Source organism: Abramis brama (genome assembly GCF_963993115.1).
Source record: "Abramis brama genome assembly, chromosome: 1".
Taxonomy (NCBI): Eukaryota; Metazoa; Chordata; class Actinopteri; order Cypriniformes; family Leuciscidae; genus Abramis; species Abramis brama.
In genome coordinates this window covers 2,766,114-2,786,650 of record NC_139963.1, presented here as the reverse complement: position 1 = coordinate 2,786,650, position 20,537 = coordinate 2,766,114, and the positions used below count along the sequence as shown (strand labels likewise).

At 36.2% G+C, this 20,537-nt stretch overlaps 2 protein-coding genes across 3 annotated transcripts in view; one reads left to right on the top strand and one right to left on the bottom strand.

Moving 5' to 3' along the window:
- LOC311090940 (uncharacterized protein) overlaps nt 1–20,537 on the top strand; it is an 846,260-nt gene that overhangs the window by 710,948 nt on the left and 114,775 nt on the right. Inside the window, exons 39-43 of the mRNA XM_084126585.1 lie at nt 1,301–1,474; nt 1,707–1,880; nt 10,593–10,766; nt 14,198–14,371; nt 14,604–14,777. Of these exons, the coding sequence (XP_083982711.1) occupies nt 1,301–1,474; nt 1,707–1,880; nt 10,593–10,766; nt 14,198–14,371; nt 14,604–14,777 (870 nt within the window). The remainder of the gene's footprint in view (nt 1–1,300; nt 1,475–1,706; nt 1,881–10,592; nt 10,767–14,197; nt 14,372–14,603; nt 14,778–20,537) is intronic.
- LOC311091333 (uncharacterized protein) overlaps nt 1–20,537 on the bottom strand; it is a 140,790-nt gene that overhangs the window by 73,714 nt on the left and 46,539 nt on the right. The window lies entirely within an intron of this gene.

The window sequence follows — 20,537 nt, the reverse complement described above, 5'->3', positions numbered from 1 at the left end:
TGTGCTTTCTGTTTTGAGGTCTCTGTGAAAGTTTGAAAGTCTTTTAGTGCTGCTTTCAGAGCGCTCGCGTCCATAATGGAGAACTGTCACGTAATATTGTTTTTTTCCTCATAAATGCGAACACGTGTCAACTAATGCAAGTAAATTTAAAAAGACTTACTCACCCGAAATATTATCCACGGCTGGATCAAGTCGCTCAACGTTCGTCGCTCAAAATACAAACGTTCGTCGTCAGAGTCCTGCTCTTCTTCTGAGCAAAATTTTAACTCGTGTCATCTTCCAACAGCGCAGGAAAGTGAATGAATGAAACTTGCTGGTTTGAAGGCATTTCAGGGGGCGTTTACCTTATTTTGCATAGATCACCTCAGCACATTATCTTATGAATAGCGCGCTCTGCGAGTGGGTGTGAACTCATTACAGGTAATTAGATGAGACGGGAGAAACTGTACTTCTCTTTAGTTTCATACAGATTACATTGCAGGAGAATATTTGTTTTGAATGTGAATTGTTTTATTTAAAAGTAGAAATTTAAAGCTTTCTTTAGACGCATGTTTCATGGTTGTGTGATAAGTATTAGCTGAGTTTCAGTTCATTTTCCAGACTTGTTTCAGAAAGATTTTTGTGGAGACAGAGTGAGCTAAAAGCACACCCTGTTTATTTTATTTATTTCAAAATAAAAACAAGGTTTTGATGTTAATGTGAGTGTACACAAAAAAAGAAGACCCTCTATAGTTTATAATCATGTATTTATTTTATTTATATGACCACAAATTACGGATTTTTTAAGTTTATGTTGCTGCTATGTGAAAAAAATCCAGCAAAACGCGCCGGCGCGTTTGTCGACCTCAAAGGGTTAACTTTTGTATTTAAAAATGTATTAGTAAATGTTTAAACTTAAGGTTATTAAATGTTGTATAGTATTGTCCATCATCAGTTCATGTTAACTAATGTAGTTAATGTTAACAAATGAAACCTTACTATAAAGTTTTAGCAAGTAGACAATGTGTCTGAAAACAACCGACATAAACACATTTGACCCAGTGAGCAAACCAAGGGTAACACTGACATGAAAGAACCTTAAAGATTAAATGAAATGAATGTGTAAACTAACATAAATAGATCAACGCTTTCAACCTTTTTATTGTTACAGTGTTGGTAGTATATTTAAATGAATAATGTGTAGTCTTTCTCCATGTTACCTTTATCTTGATATCCCTGTTTATTTGTCAGCAAAAGTCTGCTGGATGAAGATGAACACGTTAGTTGATCATCATAGATCATTTTCTCTTTCTGTCTTCAGTCTGAATAAATGCAGAATTACAGAGAAACAGAGTCTCATCCTGACTTCAGCTCTGAAATCAAACCCGTCACACCTGAGAGAGCTGGACCTGAGCGAGAATAAACTAGGAGATTCTGGAGTGAAGCGCTTATGTGCCGTACTGAAGGATTCACACTGTAAACTGGAGAGATTGAGGTCAGTCACATTCACATACAAGAATCAAAATGCTTCAAATCACTTCAACAGTTTAAACTAAAACACTTTAACATTGTATTTGTGCAAACTTAGTATTTTGTGATCTGGTGAAATAAAGATGAAGATCTCTCTTCCTCTCTCTGTTTTATTTGCTTATGAAGATAATGTGACTTTACAGAATAAAGAGTTTTCTTTTCTTCTGTCTTATTTTCTTCTCTCTCTGCTAATGTAGTTTAATCTACTGTGATATGACAGATGAAGGTTGTTCTGATGTGACTTCAGCTCTGAAATCAAACCCGTCACACCTGAGAGAGCTGGACCTGAGCTGGAATACACTACGAGACTCTGGAGTGAAAAACCTCAGTGATCTACTGATGAACCCACAATTCAAGCTGGAGAAACTACAGTTAGTATCATTATACTGTACAGCAATTACAGTGCGACTGAAGTTTATTTATTTGAAGACAGCAGGGCTTATGTTTCATTGTTTATAGCAGTGCACTTTCTGGGTTTCCCCTATTGCTCACAGGGGGTTAAAGTGGGATGTGAGTGTGCCGTACGGACTCTTATTCTGGCTGTACTGAAGACGAAGCGGTTTGACCAATCAGATGAAAGGGGCGTTTCAGTGCCGCCCACATGTGCAAACGAAATATCAAAGCCATAAACCGATTTGTAAACCACAAACGAAACATTAGAAATCGAGCCGAAATCTCATTTTCCGTTTATTAAACTAAACGAAACACCGAATAAACGATCCGTCTTTTCATTTCTCGTTATTCCATTCCAAACAGGAAATGAAATGATCAGATGATACACGGACCGTGTCAATCAGGGTATCTTCCGTCCATTTCATTTCCTATTTGAAATGAAATAAGCAGAAACGAGAAACGGCGCCTTTATTCGTTTTTTCGTTTTTTCCAAAAAACGAAAAAACGAGATTTCGGCTTGATTTTTCGTTTTTTAGTTCACAGGCAAAAAACGAATAAATTACTTCAAAATTCGTTTTGCACATTTGTACGGTCATGAGGCGCCCCTGTCAGCCGATTAGTCAAGAAAATCTGATCATGTGACGTCATCGGTAGTTCCCCAGGTTTATTCAACAAAATAACAGTCCTATGGCTCTGCGTACCGCATATTAAACTGTTCAGGGCAGGTCCTGGGCTTACTTATGTGCAACTTAACGCGTTTCAGAGAAATATTTATATATCAGAAATATTAAATATTAATCTACACCCAGACGGTTTTATTAGCTGTGCGGAGTTAAATCTGTGTGGTGCTGCGCTAGACAGCGCAGCGGGTGAAGCACAATGTTCAGTCAAGTGTAGCATATAGGCCTATGCAGCAGTCATAACTCTTCTTTAGACAATACGCTCAGTTTTGGACAAGGGGTGGCTATTGCAAATACTGTAATGCAAAACTGCTGATGGTGGTGGGTACCGCGATGATAGTAAATAAAATTGTACTGTAACTGTAGCCGCGAGAGTGAGACAGCGAGATGATTGACAGGACGATAGCGGAGGAAAAAGCGCAAGATTTTGTTAGTAAAGAAATATTTATTTGTTTAATATAAAAGTGAGTTTGTCTTTGAAAACAACAACAAAACGGTGAAATAACAGTCCCAGCCAGCAATGACATGTGGGGCCCAGATGAGGGCTTCATGGGCGGCAGATGTGGGCCCCATTATGGGCTTGCACCCGGGATCCACATTGGGGCAAGCCGTGGAAGCCCAGACATACTAAAAGTGGGACCTGTAAGGGTACTGCATGGGTCTTAATTTGGCAATTCATGTCAGACCCATTTGGGCCCCACATGTCATTGCTGGCTGGGTGGTGACTAGCGTGACTTGAAATGTATTGAGTTACAATTACACTGTAAAAAATAAAATCGTAAAAAAACGGTCAATGACTGTCAGCTGCGACTGCCAAACAAAAACCGTAAAAATAAAGTAAAATATCCTAATTTAAATAAGTGCAAAATACTTTTATAGAAATCTTCATAAATCTTTTTTAACAGAAACACACAGTTAAAACACAGTTATTTCACATTTTTTTTCGCTGAAAAACATGCAGTTAATTATATGCATGATTTGTTGTGACTATACGTCACTGCATCAGCAACTACACAGTTACTGTCAGTTAAATAAAGCAACATGCAGCATATCATCAGTGTTTCTCTGCTCATCCTCTACTGAAGCTCAGGCTCTACTCTTCAACACAACGGTGACACACGAAACACACCATACAGAAACACTTTAAACCCCAACAGAACATTAAACACAACCAGATCTCTCAGGATCTCAGCATCTTCACTTATTACAATCCAGACTTTATTTCTTTCATACTAACATTCTTATTGAGAATTAACAGAGGTTTAGAAGTTTAAGTGTTATTGAAAAGAATAAAATTTGATGTCACCATGATGGAGATAAGTGTTTGCTTTAGTTGGGCTCTTGACCTTTTAGTGTTTAACTTTAACATTTCTCTGGCTGCTTTAACTGTGTGTTTCTGATGCATATTTGTTATTGCAGGAATCCAAGAAAAACTCAGATCAGATGATGTTAGTCACTTTTTAGTGATACTGATAATAATCATCATGTAGTGGCCTGCTTTATTGATACCACCTAAAGTGAAATATCTGAATAAGTTGGTAAATATTAGTTTTCATTTTGCATGATAAAACTGCTATAGAAAGTCCTGCAGTGCTGTGATTCTCAGAATCAGCGTATGAATCGCAAGAATGGTGACAATGGAAAAAAAATCTGAATTAATATAAAGTCACAAAAAGGCTTTGTTGGTTGTCACCATTGTTGAGATTCATATGTTGATTCTTGATGTCTCTATACTACTAAAAAAATGAACCAGCTCAAAACTTTTTCTGTACTATATATATATATATATATATATATATATATATATATATATAATTTTTTTTATTTTTTTTTTTTTTCAGATTGTTATAATACTGATGTCACATATTTCAAGGGTTATGTGAAAAATTATGACATTAATTGTAGACTTTATATAAAACTAAACTTCATCTACATATTATGTAATCTAAGCTAATAAATTCAGAGATTTGACTGACACATCAGATCATCATATGATGATTATAACACCACCAATGAATGACTAAGATCATATGATATTTTCTCCAGCATTTATTGCTAACACAAATGTGTATCAAATACACAGTTAAAGCAGCCAGAGAAACATTAAAGTTAAACACTAAAAGGTCAAGAGCCCAACTAAAGCAAACACTGATCTCCATCATGGTGACATCAAACTTTATTCTTTTCAATAAAACTTCAACTTCTAAACCTCTGTTAATTCTCAGTAAGAATGTTAGTATGAAAGAAATAAAGTCTGGATTGTAATAAGTGAAGATGCTGAGATCCTGAGAGATCTGGTAGTGTTTAATGTTCTGTTGGGGTTTAAAGTGTTTCTGTATGGTGTGTTTCGTGTGTCACCATTAGACATGTGCCGGTATTCGGTAATGCGATAAATCGCGGTAATGAATATGCACGATATTGTTATCGCGGGCACTTCAAAATACCGTGAAAAATAATAGATCTGAATTTAGATTTTTAGAACGCGCATTATAGCTTATTTTCCATCAACCGCTTAAACAAACACTGCGTATATGCTGCGCGAAACACGTGCGCACTCTGATGTAAACAATCGCCACGTGTATAAGCATGCGGCCGGTGCGCACTTCTAGTCTAACGTAAACAGTCCTCACATGGAGAAGCAGCATGGTGGAAGGAGGAACGCCGCCGCCTACAGTCTATGACCGCCGCCGATCTATCCGGATCCATCCCGCTTCTAAAAGCAGAGCTGCCAACTCGACGCATTCAGCGCGAGACTCCACACATTCACGCCACACATCCGTTTTCTCACGCAGAGAAAAATCGCGGAGCAAAGAGGACACGAAGACCGTCAAACAAGACAGAGCAGGTTACTTTTGATATGAAACAGGAGAACAATTGTGTCACAGAAAGTTACATTTAAACCATTTAATGACTAGCAGCATGTTAGATGACTAAAACAAATTGATAAAGAGGAGTATTTTGCTGAATATGTGCACTGCACTTTTTTACATATTTATTATATTTTTACTTGTGTCATTACATAATTGTTATTATAATGAAAACCACATTATATTTGATTTAATTAGTTATTTGTAACCTTTAATAATACCAGCTGATAGGGCTCTATATGGTTACATAGCATTATGTGAGATTTTTTTTTTCATGAGAAAAAAATAACATGTGGGCTATCTACTGTAGCCTTCCTAATATTTATTCAAAATTAGTCAATATTGAATCAAGATTTAAATCAAATCCCAAGTATTGAATTGAAATCGTTAAATTTGTGTTAAGCAATACAAACAGTAGCCTACCAGTCATTGTATCATGTAATCATTGTATCATGCATAGAATGAACTGCATGTTTTTCAGTAAAATAAAATCAGAAAATAAATGTGAAATAACTGTGTTTTAACTGTGTGTTTCTGTTAAAAAAGATTTCTGAAGATTTCTGTAAAAGTATTTTGCACTTATTTAAATTAGGATATTTTACTTTATTTTTACGTTTTTTGTTTGGCAGCCGCAGCTGACAGTCATTGACCGTTTTTTTACGATTTTATTTTTTACAGCGTAATTGTAACTCAATACATTTCAAGTCACGCTACGTGTGATCACAAAACTGAGCGTTCGTTTTAAAGGGAAATTTCCAAATATATTTTATTTATTTGTTAGCCTATAATGCTGTTGTTTTATGCTACAAGTTTAATACTATGCGGATGCAGGAGTTAAAACTGTGCTGGGCTATGTTGGTGACCCAGTGTAATTGTAGCCTACAGCGTAAAATACAACCACAAACACACGTAATATGTATGCATAGCCAAAACACAACACGAGTTTGTTTAAACTTGATTTTTATTACCACCCATATTTTTTTTTCTTCCGGACTCCACGCCAGAAGTCCCCCGTCAGCACCCCTAACCCTTATGTTGCGGGTCAATTTGAACCGTTTAGGGTGCTTTCACATCTGTAGTTCCGTTCATTCCGGACCAAGGGAGAAAATTATACTTTGAAGCATTTTTCAGGCGTTTTGGTTCCTTTTCACACCACACTGATTGCTCTGGTCCGAATCAGTTGATGAAACGAACCAAAATGCAGTCACGTGACAACATCCACATCACTCGTTGGCCAGATGGGTCGTGAACATATTTCTGCAATTCGATTGTCAGAATTTTAACGTGCGGGCAGCTGGTTTAGTCCAAAAATGCGCCGTTCTTTGGCAATTGGGTCTGTTCGAGGTCGGATCACTTTCTCACCACAAACGAACCGCTCCTGAGTTCGTTTGAAAGCGTACCGCTTGTTTGGTCCACTTTTGGTGCGCGCACCCGAGTGCGATTGCTGCATTCACACCTGCCCAAACGAACCGCACCAAGGGGGAAAACGAACTCTAGTGCGATTCAACAGAACTAAATGAAGCAGGTGTGAAAGAACCCTTTCTAGTTGTTGGAAATACTGGTTAACCTATGTTTTTTTTCTTGATATTTTGTGACTTTTTCTCATTTATCATGACGAACATGCAAAGTTTCAACATGCTGATGTGTTTTGACATAGCCTATACAAACAAAATTACTAGGCTATAGTAGGTTACGTTCCTGATGTTCACGGGTCAATTTGACCCAAACATTTTAACGCTCTAATGCAACTGTAGGCTACTGACCCAAAATAATAAAATTGCTTGGTTATATTTTGTTATTTTGTTTTTGTACCTTATGAAGCTAAAATTAGCTTTTCCACTTATTTTAATACAGAAAAATATTTTGTCAGCCACAGATGGTAAAAATGAGCCATCATTTATTGTTTCAATCTACCTGAAATAATATTAAACCTTTGTTTGTTGGTATTTTGTGACTTTTTTTCATTTATCATCATGATCATGCATGCAAAGTTGCTGATGATAACATGCTTGATAACAAATAAACTCTCATTTCTATATTCAAGATATCTGAAATACCTAGCTTTTAACCTTTTATGATTTTCAAAGGCAGCTTTACAGAGCCAATAAATAAATAAAAAAACATTTATTTGATGTATGTTTTTGTTATGTTTTGTTTCTCACATTATTGAATGAGTGAATAATGAGCTTTCCCACAATTTTGCTTAGTGTGGCACAAGACTTTGGCATAGACAGCAGGAAAAATGAGCTCCCAAAGATTGACATTTAAATAAGTAATTTCACAGGTTTTTGATGATACTGATAAGAAGATGTTTCCGAGTTAGAGGATGCTTCAGAGATTGAGGGAAATGTTGTTGAAGATACAGAAAATGAATGAAACTAGGGAAACTAGGGAACTATGTCTATAGGAAACTAAAGGGAAAGTTAGGAAAAGTAAACATTATTTTCATTATACAGCTACATTTAATTGTTCAGTTATGATGTTATAAGCATAAAATGCATAAGAAAAAATTAAAACGTAAAAAAAAATTATGCAAAAAAAGTCAGTAGGCCTATACTGTTTATAAAAAGAAAACGGTTTTAAAAATGGTTAAAAAAACAATTTGACCAATTTGTCAATTTGACCCGCTCCGTAGGCTAGCCTACACGGAAATCGAACAGTGCACGAGGGTACGTTCAGCATATAGTGCTTATTTTAGATTTTTTTTAATGTTTGACAACATCTTCCACTCTTTGAACAATTTTAATTAACATTAGCCTATTCGTTATTAACAAAGCTAATAAGACGGATGAGATAACACAAGTAAATGAAAGACCTATGGATTAACCTTTCAAACGAATGCGGTTCATTGTTATTTTTTAATGAAAACACAACAACAATAAAATAGTAGGCTACAATAAAAAAAATAAAAAAACTCCTGCATAGTATTAAACTTGAATTAACAAAACGATTAAGACGGAATAACAACAGCATAGGCTAACAAATAAATAAAATATATTTGAAAATTTTCACTTTAAAACGAACGCTCAGTTTTGTGATCACACTGTTATTTCACCTTTTTGTTGTTGTTTTCAAAGACAAACTCACTTATATTAAACAAATGAATATTTTTTTACTAAAAAAATCTTGCGCTTTTTCCTCCGCTATCCTATGTCCTATTGTCCTGTCAATCATCTCGCTGTCTCACTCTCGCGGCTACAGTTACAGTACAATTTTATTTACCATCATCGCGGTACCCACCACCAGCAGCAGTTTTGCATTACAGTATTTGCAATAACCACCCCTTGTCCAAAACTGAGTGTATTTTCTAAAAGAAGAGTTATGACTGCTGCGTATGCACTTGACTGAACATTGCTTAACCCGCTGCGCTGCCTAGCGCAGCACCAGACAGATTTAGGCTAATAAAACCGCCTCGGTGCAGATTAATATTTAATATTTCTGATATATAAATATTTCTCTGAAACGCATTAAGTTGCACATAAGTAAGCCCAGGACCTGCCCTGAACAGTTTAATATGCGGTACACAGAGCCATAGGACTATTATTTTGTTGAATAAACCTGGGGAACTACCGATGACGTCACATGCTCAGATTTTCTTGACCAATCGGCTGACAGGGGCGCCTCATGACCGTCCACATGTGCAAAACGAATTTTGAAGTAATTTATTCGTTTTTTGCCTGTGAACTAAAAAACGAAAAATCAACCGAAATCTCGTTTTTTCGTTTTTTCCAAAAAAATAAAAAATAAAGGCGCCGTTTCTCATTTCTGCTTATTTCATTTCAAATAGGAAATGAAATGGACGGAAGATACCCTGATTCGTGTTGTGTGTTCATTCGTTTTTTTGATGTAATATTGAAAGTAGAAAAACGAGAAAACACTTCCTTTTTCGTCTTTTTATTTTTTCAAACAAACTAAAAACAAGTATTCAGCTTGATTTTTCACTTTTCGTTCTCAGGTAGAAACATTTATAAACAGCTTGAATATCTGATTTCTACACGTATAGTCGGGAATGAAACGCTCCTTTCCTCTGATTTGTCAGCCGAAGATCAAACTGTCCCGTCATCAGTTCTTCCTCAGCTCCGCTCAGCAGAATAAAAGTCCTCTGCTGCTGCAGTTGTACGGATTCTGAACGCGTTTATTGCAACTACTACATTTCATCTTTTTCTCATCAAACACCCAGACTAATGGCTCGACCCGACCCGCACCGGGGAAGAGCCTCGACAGGGCTTTCTTATGAGGCTTTCAGTTCTCAAGTGCCAGGGGGTCCGTGAAATAATTTACTATAACCTACTGTATTTTCCGGACTGTAAACTAAAGTCACGTTTTTCTGATGAAACACGTTGTGATTTATTCCAGAGTGACCTAGGCCTTTACAATGCATTTAACTTAGTTCACATAATCTAAATGTTGACTTTCAAAAGTAGGTGCGCCAAGAAGACTATTCGCTGTATTTTGGTTTATATATATTCAGTATATACTTTTTTTCTTTCTTTTTTTCATCAATCTCTTTATTTAATTTTGAACATGAAATAAGAACTAACAAAGTTCCCCTTCACATGCAAAGAAAAAAACAAAACAAAAACATAAACACCAAGAATCAACAAAAATAAACGACAAACAACATAGTAACAATGAAGGAAAAAAAACCACATTAACTAATAGCTGTGAGTGACGGCCCAAGAACTACTGCCCAGTCATTTGCAGCAAAAAACGTGGGACACTAAGTTTACTCAGGATTGTCTGGGAAGGTCAACTTCCCAACATATTCAAAAAAAGGGGGTATATATACATACATATACTTTTTAACCACAAATGCCCGTCTTGTACCATCTCTGAGATGTGCAACGTATTACATCATCACGTTGGAAAGGTCACGTGTCACGTCATCAAAAAATGTGTTCTGGGGTTTCATGACCCTTTAAAAATGAAATGAAATGAATGTGTAAACATGAATACATCAACAATTTCAACCTTTGTATTGTTACAGTGTTGGTAGTATATTTAAATGAACAATGTGTAGTCTTTCTCCATGTTACCTTTACCTTGATATCCCTGTTTATTTGTCAGCAAAAGTCTGCTGGATGAAGATGAACACGTTAGTTGATCATCATAGATCTGAGTAATTTTCTCTTTCTGTCTTCAGTCTGAATAGATGCAGTATTACAGAGAAACAGAGTCTCATCCTGACTTCAGCTCTGAAATCAAACCCGTCACACCTGAGAGCGCTGGACCTGAGCTGGAATACACTAGGAGACTCTGGAGTGAAAAACCTCAGTGATCTACTGAAGAACCCACAATTCAAGCTGGAGAAACTACAGTTAGTATCATTATACTGTACAGCAATTACAGTGTGACTGAAGTTTATTTATTTGAAGACAGCAGGGCTTATGTTTCATTGTTTATAGCAGTGCACTTTCTGGGTTTCCCCTATTGCTCACAGGGGGTTAAAGTGGGATGTGAGTGTGCCGTACGGACTCTTATTCTGGCTGTACTGAAGACGAAGCGGTTTGACCAATCAGATGAAAGGGGCGTTTCAGCGCCGCCCACATGTGCAAACGAAATATCAAAGCCATAAACCGATTTGTAAACCACAAACGAAAAATTTGAAATCGAGCCGAAATCTCATTTTATGTTTATTAAACTAAACGAAACACCGAATAAACGATCCGTCTTTTCATTTCTCGTTATTCCATTCCAAACAGGAAATGAAATGATCAGATGATACACGGACCGTGTCGTGTGTTCATTCGTTTTTTTTATTTAATATTGAAAGTAGAAAAACGAGAAAACACTTCCTTTTTCGTCTTTTTATTTTTTCAAAAAAACTAAAAACAAGTATTCAGCTTGATTTTTCACATTTCGTTCTCAGGTAGAAACATTTATAAACAGCTTGAATATTTGATTTCTGCACGTAGGCGGGAATGAAACGCTCCTTTCCTCTGATTTGTCAGCCGAAGATCAAACTGTCCCGTCATCAGTTGTTCCTCAGCTCCGCTCAGCAGAATAAAAGTCCTCCGCTGCTGCAGTTGTACGGATTCTGAACGCGTTTATTGCAACTACTACATTTCATCTTTTTCTCATCAAACACCCAGACTAATGGCTCGACACGACCCGCACCAGGGAAGAGCCTCGACAGGGCTTTATTTATGAGGCTTTCAGTTCTCAAGTGCCAGGGGGTCCGTGAAATAATTTACTATAACCTACTGTATTTTCCGTACTGTAAACTAAAGTCACGTTTTTATCATGAAACACGTTGTGATTTATTTCAGAGTAACCTAGGCCTTTACAATGCATTTAACTTAGTTCACATAATCTAAATGTTGACTTTCAAAAGTAGGCGCGCCAAGAAGACTATTCGCTGTATTTTGGTTTATATATATACAGTATATACTGTAGCGACAATCACTTCTGTGGAATAATTAACTCAAATGAAGGGAATATTCATGAGTTTATGAATATGATTTGCTTATCGTCTACACAGATTAAATTACCCAAAGAGGGAATATTTGACCAATTGTCCGGGTAACCTTTATGTAAGACTTCCTTATTTAATATCAATAAAAGTACCCTTCTTACAAACTCCAAGAAAGATTCATTTTCTGGCCATGAACATTAATTTTCCTGTGTTTATAAAATTAAACTACTCAACGTAGTAAATAATAAAAGCTTCGTAGCTTAGATTGTACGTTTTCAGGGACTTCGATTTGGTGAGCAATAAAGCAGATTCAATTCAAGAAGATTATTGGGTTTAATAAAAACAAACTAAGGAATACATAACTACGATTCACACAGAGTAAATATGCGTATATAGCAATACAAACAGTACAATACAAACAAATAACGAATGAGAGAGAGAGAGAGAGAGAGAGAGAGAGAGAGAGAGAGAGGAATAGGGAGAGATCACAGAATGATCACAGAATGGCAAAATCACAGACAAGGTAACCTTTGAGAGAGACAACAAGAAATCAAATCACCTTAGGCAGGGGCAGACAATCTTAAACGCATTAAAAGCTCAATACTTGCATTAGAGTCTCGGTGTGACTGCGGAAGTGTTCCTTTAGAGCTGTGCGTTCTTCTCGTACTTCTGGAGCAAAACGGAGTTCGCGGGAAGTTTAAAAGTCTACTCAAAGTTAAGTTGCTGGCTACGTTCACTTCACTGAACGTAGGAAAAGGTCCGAAGACGAAAATAAAGACAAAGATTAAAGAAAAGAAAAGAAAAACGTAGTAAACTCCCTAAGGAGTCGTGTACAGGAAACCTCTCATAGATGAAGTGCTCTGGTAGAAACTTTCTGTGTCAGTCTCTTATGGAGGGTCTTAGATTACGCCTACTTCGCGTACGTGGACCAACCACCTTCAGAGATTTCAGAGCGGGAAAATTTCCTTTGTCCTGTCGGATTGGTTCATCTACATAGTTTATGACGGCGTTTAGAATTTGTCACTTCTACCCAGAAAGATGGTACACACAGAATAATACAATTTACTGTAATCTCCTATGTATGAGTGGTTCAGTCAAACCGAGACAGTTACAGAGATACCAAGAACAACAAGAAAAGGAGGTGGGATTACAAAGTTATATAAGATATGCATATTATAAGCATTTAGAGTTTGATTAACACACAATAAAATCATAGATACCACAATATGACATGGTCATATAAAATGCAACACAGAAATATATCATAAACATTTGGAAATGTCTTTATATGAGTAAGTCCATGGAAAGTCCATGTGTGTGTGTATGGAATGCTCTGTGTGTCTCTGTGTGTGTGTGTGTGTGTGTGTGTGTGTGTATGTGTGTGTGTGTGTCTGGAATGCGCTGTGTGTGTGTCTGGAATGCGCTGTTTGTCTCTGTGTGTGTGTGTGTGTATGTGTGTGTGTCTGGAATGTCACGTAGAAAGTTCCGTTATCTCTATGGCTGAGGGAGAGAGATAGGTGCATTGGAATTCTTTTGAAGCTTGCAAAGCCAGGAGAAGGAATGTTAGTTTTAAGTCCTGGAGTGTCTCAAGGATCCCCTAAAGGTGTCACAAGTGCAGACCTAGCGGCACCAAAGCTGTGAGTTACAATGGTTGTCTCACCGGTCTAAAAGCTCTCCTGAGAGAAAGCACATGTTATCAAGATCTAGTCCGGAATGAAAGAGTGTGTCCAGAAATACAGAGTCAGAATTTGTTAATTCATAACAAATGAAAGAATGATTCATAGCCCAGATGCTACAATACTTTTTTTTTTTTTTTATCAATCTCTTTATTAAATTTTGAACATGAAATAAGAACAAACAAAGTTCCCCTTCACATACAAAGAAACAAAAACACACAAAAACATAAACACCAAGGATCAACAAAAATAAACGACAAACAACATAGTAACAAAGAAGGAAAAAAACACATTAACTAATAGCTGTGAGTGACGGTCCAAGAACTACTGCCCAGTCATTTGCAGCAAAAAACGTGGGACACTAAGTTTACTCAGGATTGTCTGGGAAGGTCAACTTCCCAACATATTCAAAAAAGGGGGGTATGTATATATACATACATATACTTTTTAACCACAAATGCCCGTCTTGTACCATCTCTGAGATGTGCCACGTATTACGTCATCACGTTAGAAAGGTCACGCGTCACGTCATCAAAAAATGTGTTTTGGGGTTTCATGACCCTTTAAAAATGAAATGAAATGAATGTGTAAACATAAATACATCAACAATGTGTTTTCTGAGTATTGATCTGAGTCATTTTCTCTTTCTGTCTTCAGACTGAATATATGTAGTATTACAGAGAAACAGAGTCTCATCCTGACTTCAGCTCTGAAATCAAACCCGTCACACCTGAGAGAGCTGAACCTGAGCGAGAATACACTAGGAGACTCTGGAGTGAAGCGCTTATGTTCCGTACTGAAGGATTCACACTGTAAACTGGAGAGATTGAGGTCAGTCACATTCACATACAAGAATCAAAATGCTTCAAATCACTTCAACAGTTTAAACTAAAACACTTTAACATTGTATTTGTGCAAACTTAGTATTTTGAGATCTGGTGAAAAAGATGAAGATCTCTCTTCCTCTCTCTGTTTTATTTGCTTATGAAGATGATGTGACTTTACAGAATAAAGAGTTTTCTTTTCTTCTGTCTTATTTTCTTCTCTCTCTCTGCTAATGTAGTTTAAGCTGCTGTTATATGACAGATGAAGGTTGTTCTGATGTGACTTCAGCACTGAAATCAAACCCATCACACCTGAGAGAGCTGAACCTGAGCTGGAATAAACTAGGAGACTCTGGAGTGAAAAACCTCAGTGATCTACTGATGAACCCACAACTCAAGCTGGAGAAACTACAGTTAGTATCATTATACTGTACAGCAATTACAGTGTGACTGAAGTTTATTTATTTGAAGACAGCAGGGCTTATGTTTCATTGTTTATAGCAGTGCACTTTCTGGGTTTTTTAAACTAAAACACTTTATACTCAATATCTCACAGTGAGTCTGAGTTCACATTATATTTGTGTAAAATTCTTCACATTCATGATTTGTTTGTAAGATAATCTCTCTTCCTCTGTTTGTGTCTTTCTAGTCTACGGGACTGTGGCATTACAGATGTTTCTTCTCTAACTCAGTCTTTGACTAACTCAAAAGCACTGCAGTTTTTAAAAGAGCTTGATCTGAGTGACAATAAGATAGGAGACTCACAGCAGCGACTCAGAGACGAGCTACGAGACTCAAACTGTGTCCTGAGGTGAGGAAACATCACTGAGATATTAAAGAGATCTTCTTTTACCTCTGATATGTGAACAAACCTTTCAAACATTCGTGAAAGGAAATTATCATTAAGCTTTATTGCAACACAGGGTTTGTGTGAGAACAAAATGTGAAGTTATTGAAATGTTTAACACAAAGGAGGAAAGAGAACAAAAGCTCACTGTCACAGCTTTATACATTGTCGTAGAAATTTTAAACTGTATATTAAACTAACCATGTTTCTAACATCTAACCTTATTTAACATCTAACATCTGAACAGGATGTACTGTACGAAACCAATGGAAAACTTGTGTCTTTGAGTGTGTGCATATGTGTGTAAAAATAACATAGTTTGGGAAATGAAACTAGACAGTCTGTTAGAATCTTGTGATTAACAAATGAAGTCATCATTAAAACAAAGTTTGCTTTACCTAGTAACAGAGGGGTTTGCATATGAAGAACCAATCAAATAATGGGGGAATTATGTAATGCAGCCTGACATTTATGCCATACCTCGATTCTATAAAAACTGTTGTATCTGTGTTTTACGCTGGGAGCCTCAATGGAATTTGTCTGAGATCCTCCGGCCTTGATTCTTCTTGGGAGAGTTTCTCTGAGAACTGCTCGAAGACTCTCCCGGCCGTTATTAAAGCATTTAGAGGACGTTTGCTGAAAGTCTGTCTGTTAATTTCTGCTTAAACTGGTCAGTTTAGGGAAGCAAGTTAGTTAGAAACTCAAAGAAAAGGAAAAAATCCACTACAACATCAACACCTGCTTTATTAACAGTAGAAGTGAATCATTTCAGTGTGAAAACAGACTTGGTCAGACTGTAGGAAAACGCTGCACTCCTGCTAAAATCAGTGCAGTTCCAGCTTCAGCTCACAGCGTCCAGCTCACATGAGGAATGTCTCTGTCTCTAGTGTGTTTTTACTGTGACAAGCAACACTTCACACTACTTTACACTTACTTTACTCTCAGTTATTTACTAAGAGCCTACAAACATGTTTAAACTAGAGGACAAACGGCTTTAACTAAAGGTTTGTGTTTGAACTCAAAATAACATTTGTATTTGCTCCCTGTGGTTTATTCCATACGCCGTACACTCATTAGTTTCTCCTTTACAGAGACTCAATAGGAGTCACACCGACACACACACACACACACACACACACACACACACACACACACACATATGATTCATGCTTTACATATATTATATTTAAAACACAAATATCTATGCAAGATCATGTATTGTCAGTAATTAATCTGATTACAGGAATTCAATTTAACTTTTTACAAAAAAAAAAAAAAACTAATTGAAATATAATAATTTGCACTTTGTTCCACTGAACTCTGATTGTTTTCTCTTCTGTTCCACTTTACAGTGTATATTAAGATCGATCACCAAACATCCCTGATAAACATCGATCACCAAACATCCCTGATAAAGATCGATCACCAAACATCCCTGATAAAGATCAAACCCCAAACTCTGACAGTTGTGTTATATCGTAGTGTGAAATGATCATGAGAGGAGCAGAAACCATCAGGTGATCCACAGAAGAGTCTCACTACTGTCTATGAGGAGAAATACATGTGTAAATATGTTTCATAAAGGTGGAAGAGACTCAGACTTCACAGTTAATTAAAGCAGCGTGTGTGTTAGCATGCGTTTTAGAAACGTGATATTGAATGATCAACGTTGGTTTAGTATGAATAATAATTATTTATAATAATTAATATAATAATTCATTATTAAAAATATCTATTTAGTTTCGTGTGAAATCCAAGTTGTGGAATTGGGAATATATTGTTGATTCTGATTTGTATATTTCATTGATATTTTATGTGAAGTTGTACATGTCTTATATAAAAAAAATATTATTTATAGATTTTTTTGTAAAATCTATGTTTTGGAATACATTTGTGACTCTGATCTGTTATATATATATATATATATATATATATATATATATATATATACAGTGCAATGCATAAGTGTATACACCCATGCTAAAGTTGACTAAAAAGAGGAATAAAAAATCATATTTTGGAAATTGAACTTAATGCCTTAATTTAAAAAATTAGGAAAAATCCAACCTTTTAGGACACCAATTTTCTTTGTGAATGAATAATGTATCGTATGTAATGTAATGCATTCACCATGAATGCTATGTGATGATGTGGGGCTATTTTAATTCCAAAGGCCAAGGGAACTTTATCAGCATGCATAGTATCCTAAAAATTAATAATAAAAAAATACTTAAAATAAAATCTGCCTGCCTCTATGGGAATTTAACATAGGGGTGTACACACTTATGCACCATGTATTTTAAGGAAGAACATTTATTTATTTACAATACATTATTCATTCACAAAGAAAATTGGTGTCCTAAAAGGTTGGATTTTTCCTAATTTTTTAAATTAAGGCATTAAGTTCAATTTCCAAAATATGATTTTTTATTCCTCTTTTTAGTCAACTTTAGCATGGGTGTATACACTTATGCATTGCACTGTATATATATAATGTATATGTGTGTGTGTGTGTGTGTGTGTGTGTGTGTATATATATGATGGACTTCATGGCTACTTACAATCACCCTAAAAGATTGAAACCATGTAAAGCTTTATTCGGGGGTCGAACTAATGCGTTAAAACTCTACCACAAAGTCGCGGAGGGTGAGCATATTAACCTGTTAACCGTTGCCAGTGTGCCCGCGCACTGAAGTGTTTTTTTATTTATTTAGTTCAAATCAGATTTAATGTTATACCTTGACAAACTATACATCATTAAAAAGATATAAGACTCAAGTTTCAGTATTTGACCACTATTGTATTCTGAGAAACTCATAGTGACAGTTATGTCTTAATTTGTGTCAGGAGTTATGAAATGAAAAAATGAGTCGATACCTTTAATATGAATTATGCGCGTCATCCTCTCCCATTCATAAAAAAACTCTGTGCTGTCGTCATGACAGTGATTCATAAAAAAATGTCCCTCAGGGCTTTAGCTCAAAAAATGTGCAGATTTGGAGAAATATTGATAGATTCTCATAGATTTACATCATATTCCTATAGACAGGAATAATATTTATTGAATTTATACCCAAATGCGTTGATGTAATCTTTATGAGCGTTTGGTACTCTGATTTACTGTGTTTTCAATTCATACCAATAGCCTGAGGGCGCTATATGCACAGTATTAGTCCATATATGGAACATGAAGAAGAGCCATGATCATGTGACATTCCAGGCGACCTCGAACACACACAAAGCTAACAGAGATTGCGCTGTAACATGCAGATAAAGATGTTTTGAAGACAATAAACATGATTGCAATGATATTTGATTTGCCTTTGTTCTTCGAGCCATGTCAGGTATTTTCATAATAGATTATATTTATAATGTAATGCTAATCTATATAGACTTTATTATCGTGCAGAATACTATAAGCTAATATATTTTCTGTCTAATTTTTTTATCTGAAGCCAAATTAGATCACAGAAGATTATTTAAAACACTCGACTTGCGTTATAAAGTAAGTTTGGAGCACAAACATGGTTTTAATCTCATATATTGTCGTGTATTGATGGTGTGCTAAGCTAACATGTTAGCTAGCCCTGGGTGCACCTGCCACCTAACTGTTATTCTTTTATGATTCTTTCTAAATGGGAATGCTTACTGAAATGTTTCTTTATTCAATAAGGGCATTTGATACAGTTTTAAATGTAAAAGTGAGAACTTTGATAAAAGAAATTAGGGTTTGAAACCCTATGAATAACAATGTGAAAACATGAATAGCAATGTGAAAACATGTGAAATAGCCAGTCGTTAGTAACTATAATGCAGACAAAAGAAATGCATATTTAGAGACATAACCAGGCTGGAGAGGTGTGAATGTGTGCTGGGGGAGACTGAGACTGAATGGTGCTCATTTGCACCACAAAACAATAGAGACAAAAGACTGAATGGATGCTTAGATGATGACTAAACATCAATAGCATTTTAGAGTATAATCAAAATAAAGTCATATGACATGATCTTGAAAAACATTTAACTAAATACAGAGTTTTAGACGTACCATCTTCAGATTTTAAATATAAAATGTTTAGACGTGGCTTTAGCTGTAGTGCATTTCTAGATACAGTGCCAACTTCAATTTTATTATTATTCAATATTATCTATTTTAGTTTAATAAAAATACATTTCTAATAAATTTACAAAAATTTGAAGCTATTTATAACAATATTTTTCATTATGACAATAATTAATTCTACATTTATAATAAACTGCCAGGTGTCAGCTTTCAAATGAGATCATACTTGTGCTTTTAGTACAAAGGGTTCATGAACTGTATCTGTTTCAGTTTGGGTATGCTATTTCTGGGGATTTTTCAAAAGTGGTGTTGCAGCTTAACAGGTTTAGTATTTATCTATGTATCTATCCCTACTGCCAGGCGTGAAAATGCTACCCAATTGGTCATCCTGAAATAATATACAAGGATTTTCAAAACCTTGAAGATTATTATGGCCTCATCAAGGCTACCGTCCTTCCGCCGCGGAAGCTGCTTCATCCTGTATTGCTTTATAGGACTGGGGGCAAGTTAATGTTTCCACTTTGTAGGTCCTGTGCTGAACAACAAAACCAGACACATCCGTGTGTACACACAGATGAGGAAAGGGCTATTCACGGTTGTTGGGTTAGCATCGAGCTGTTAAAAGCAATTGAGATGGGTTATGTAGTGACAAAAATCGATGAGGTCTGGCATTTTCCCCAACGATCTGAAACATTGTTTTGTGATTATGTTAAAATATTTTTACAGTTCAAACAGGAAAGTTCAGGTTTTCCAAAAGATGTTGTGACTGACGCCGACAAAGAATCTTATGTTAGAGATTACTTTGAGAAAGAAGGGATTAAGCTGAATCTGGACAAGATCGAGTTTAATGCCGCACGCAGATCCATTATGAAGCTCGTTCTTAATTCATTGTGGGGCCGGTTCTCTATGTGCGAACAGCTCCTGACAACTGAAATACTTACAGACCCTGAACAGTTTGCCCGACACATTTTTGGCATTGAGTATGACGTCAAACATTTCTCATTTGTGTCAGACACCGTTGCGATCATTCAGTGGTCTTACGCAGATGGGAAAGGAGCTCAGACTCGTGACATTAATGTTTTTCTCGGTGCTTTTACGACAGCCCATGCACGGTTGGAACTTTATGATCTTATGGAGAGGTTGGGGGACAGACTGATTTATTGCGATACCGATAGCGTTGTGTACATATCTAAAGACGGTGGATACGAATCCCCACTAGGCCCATACCTTGGCGACCTTACTGATGAAGTTGGGGGCGGAGAC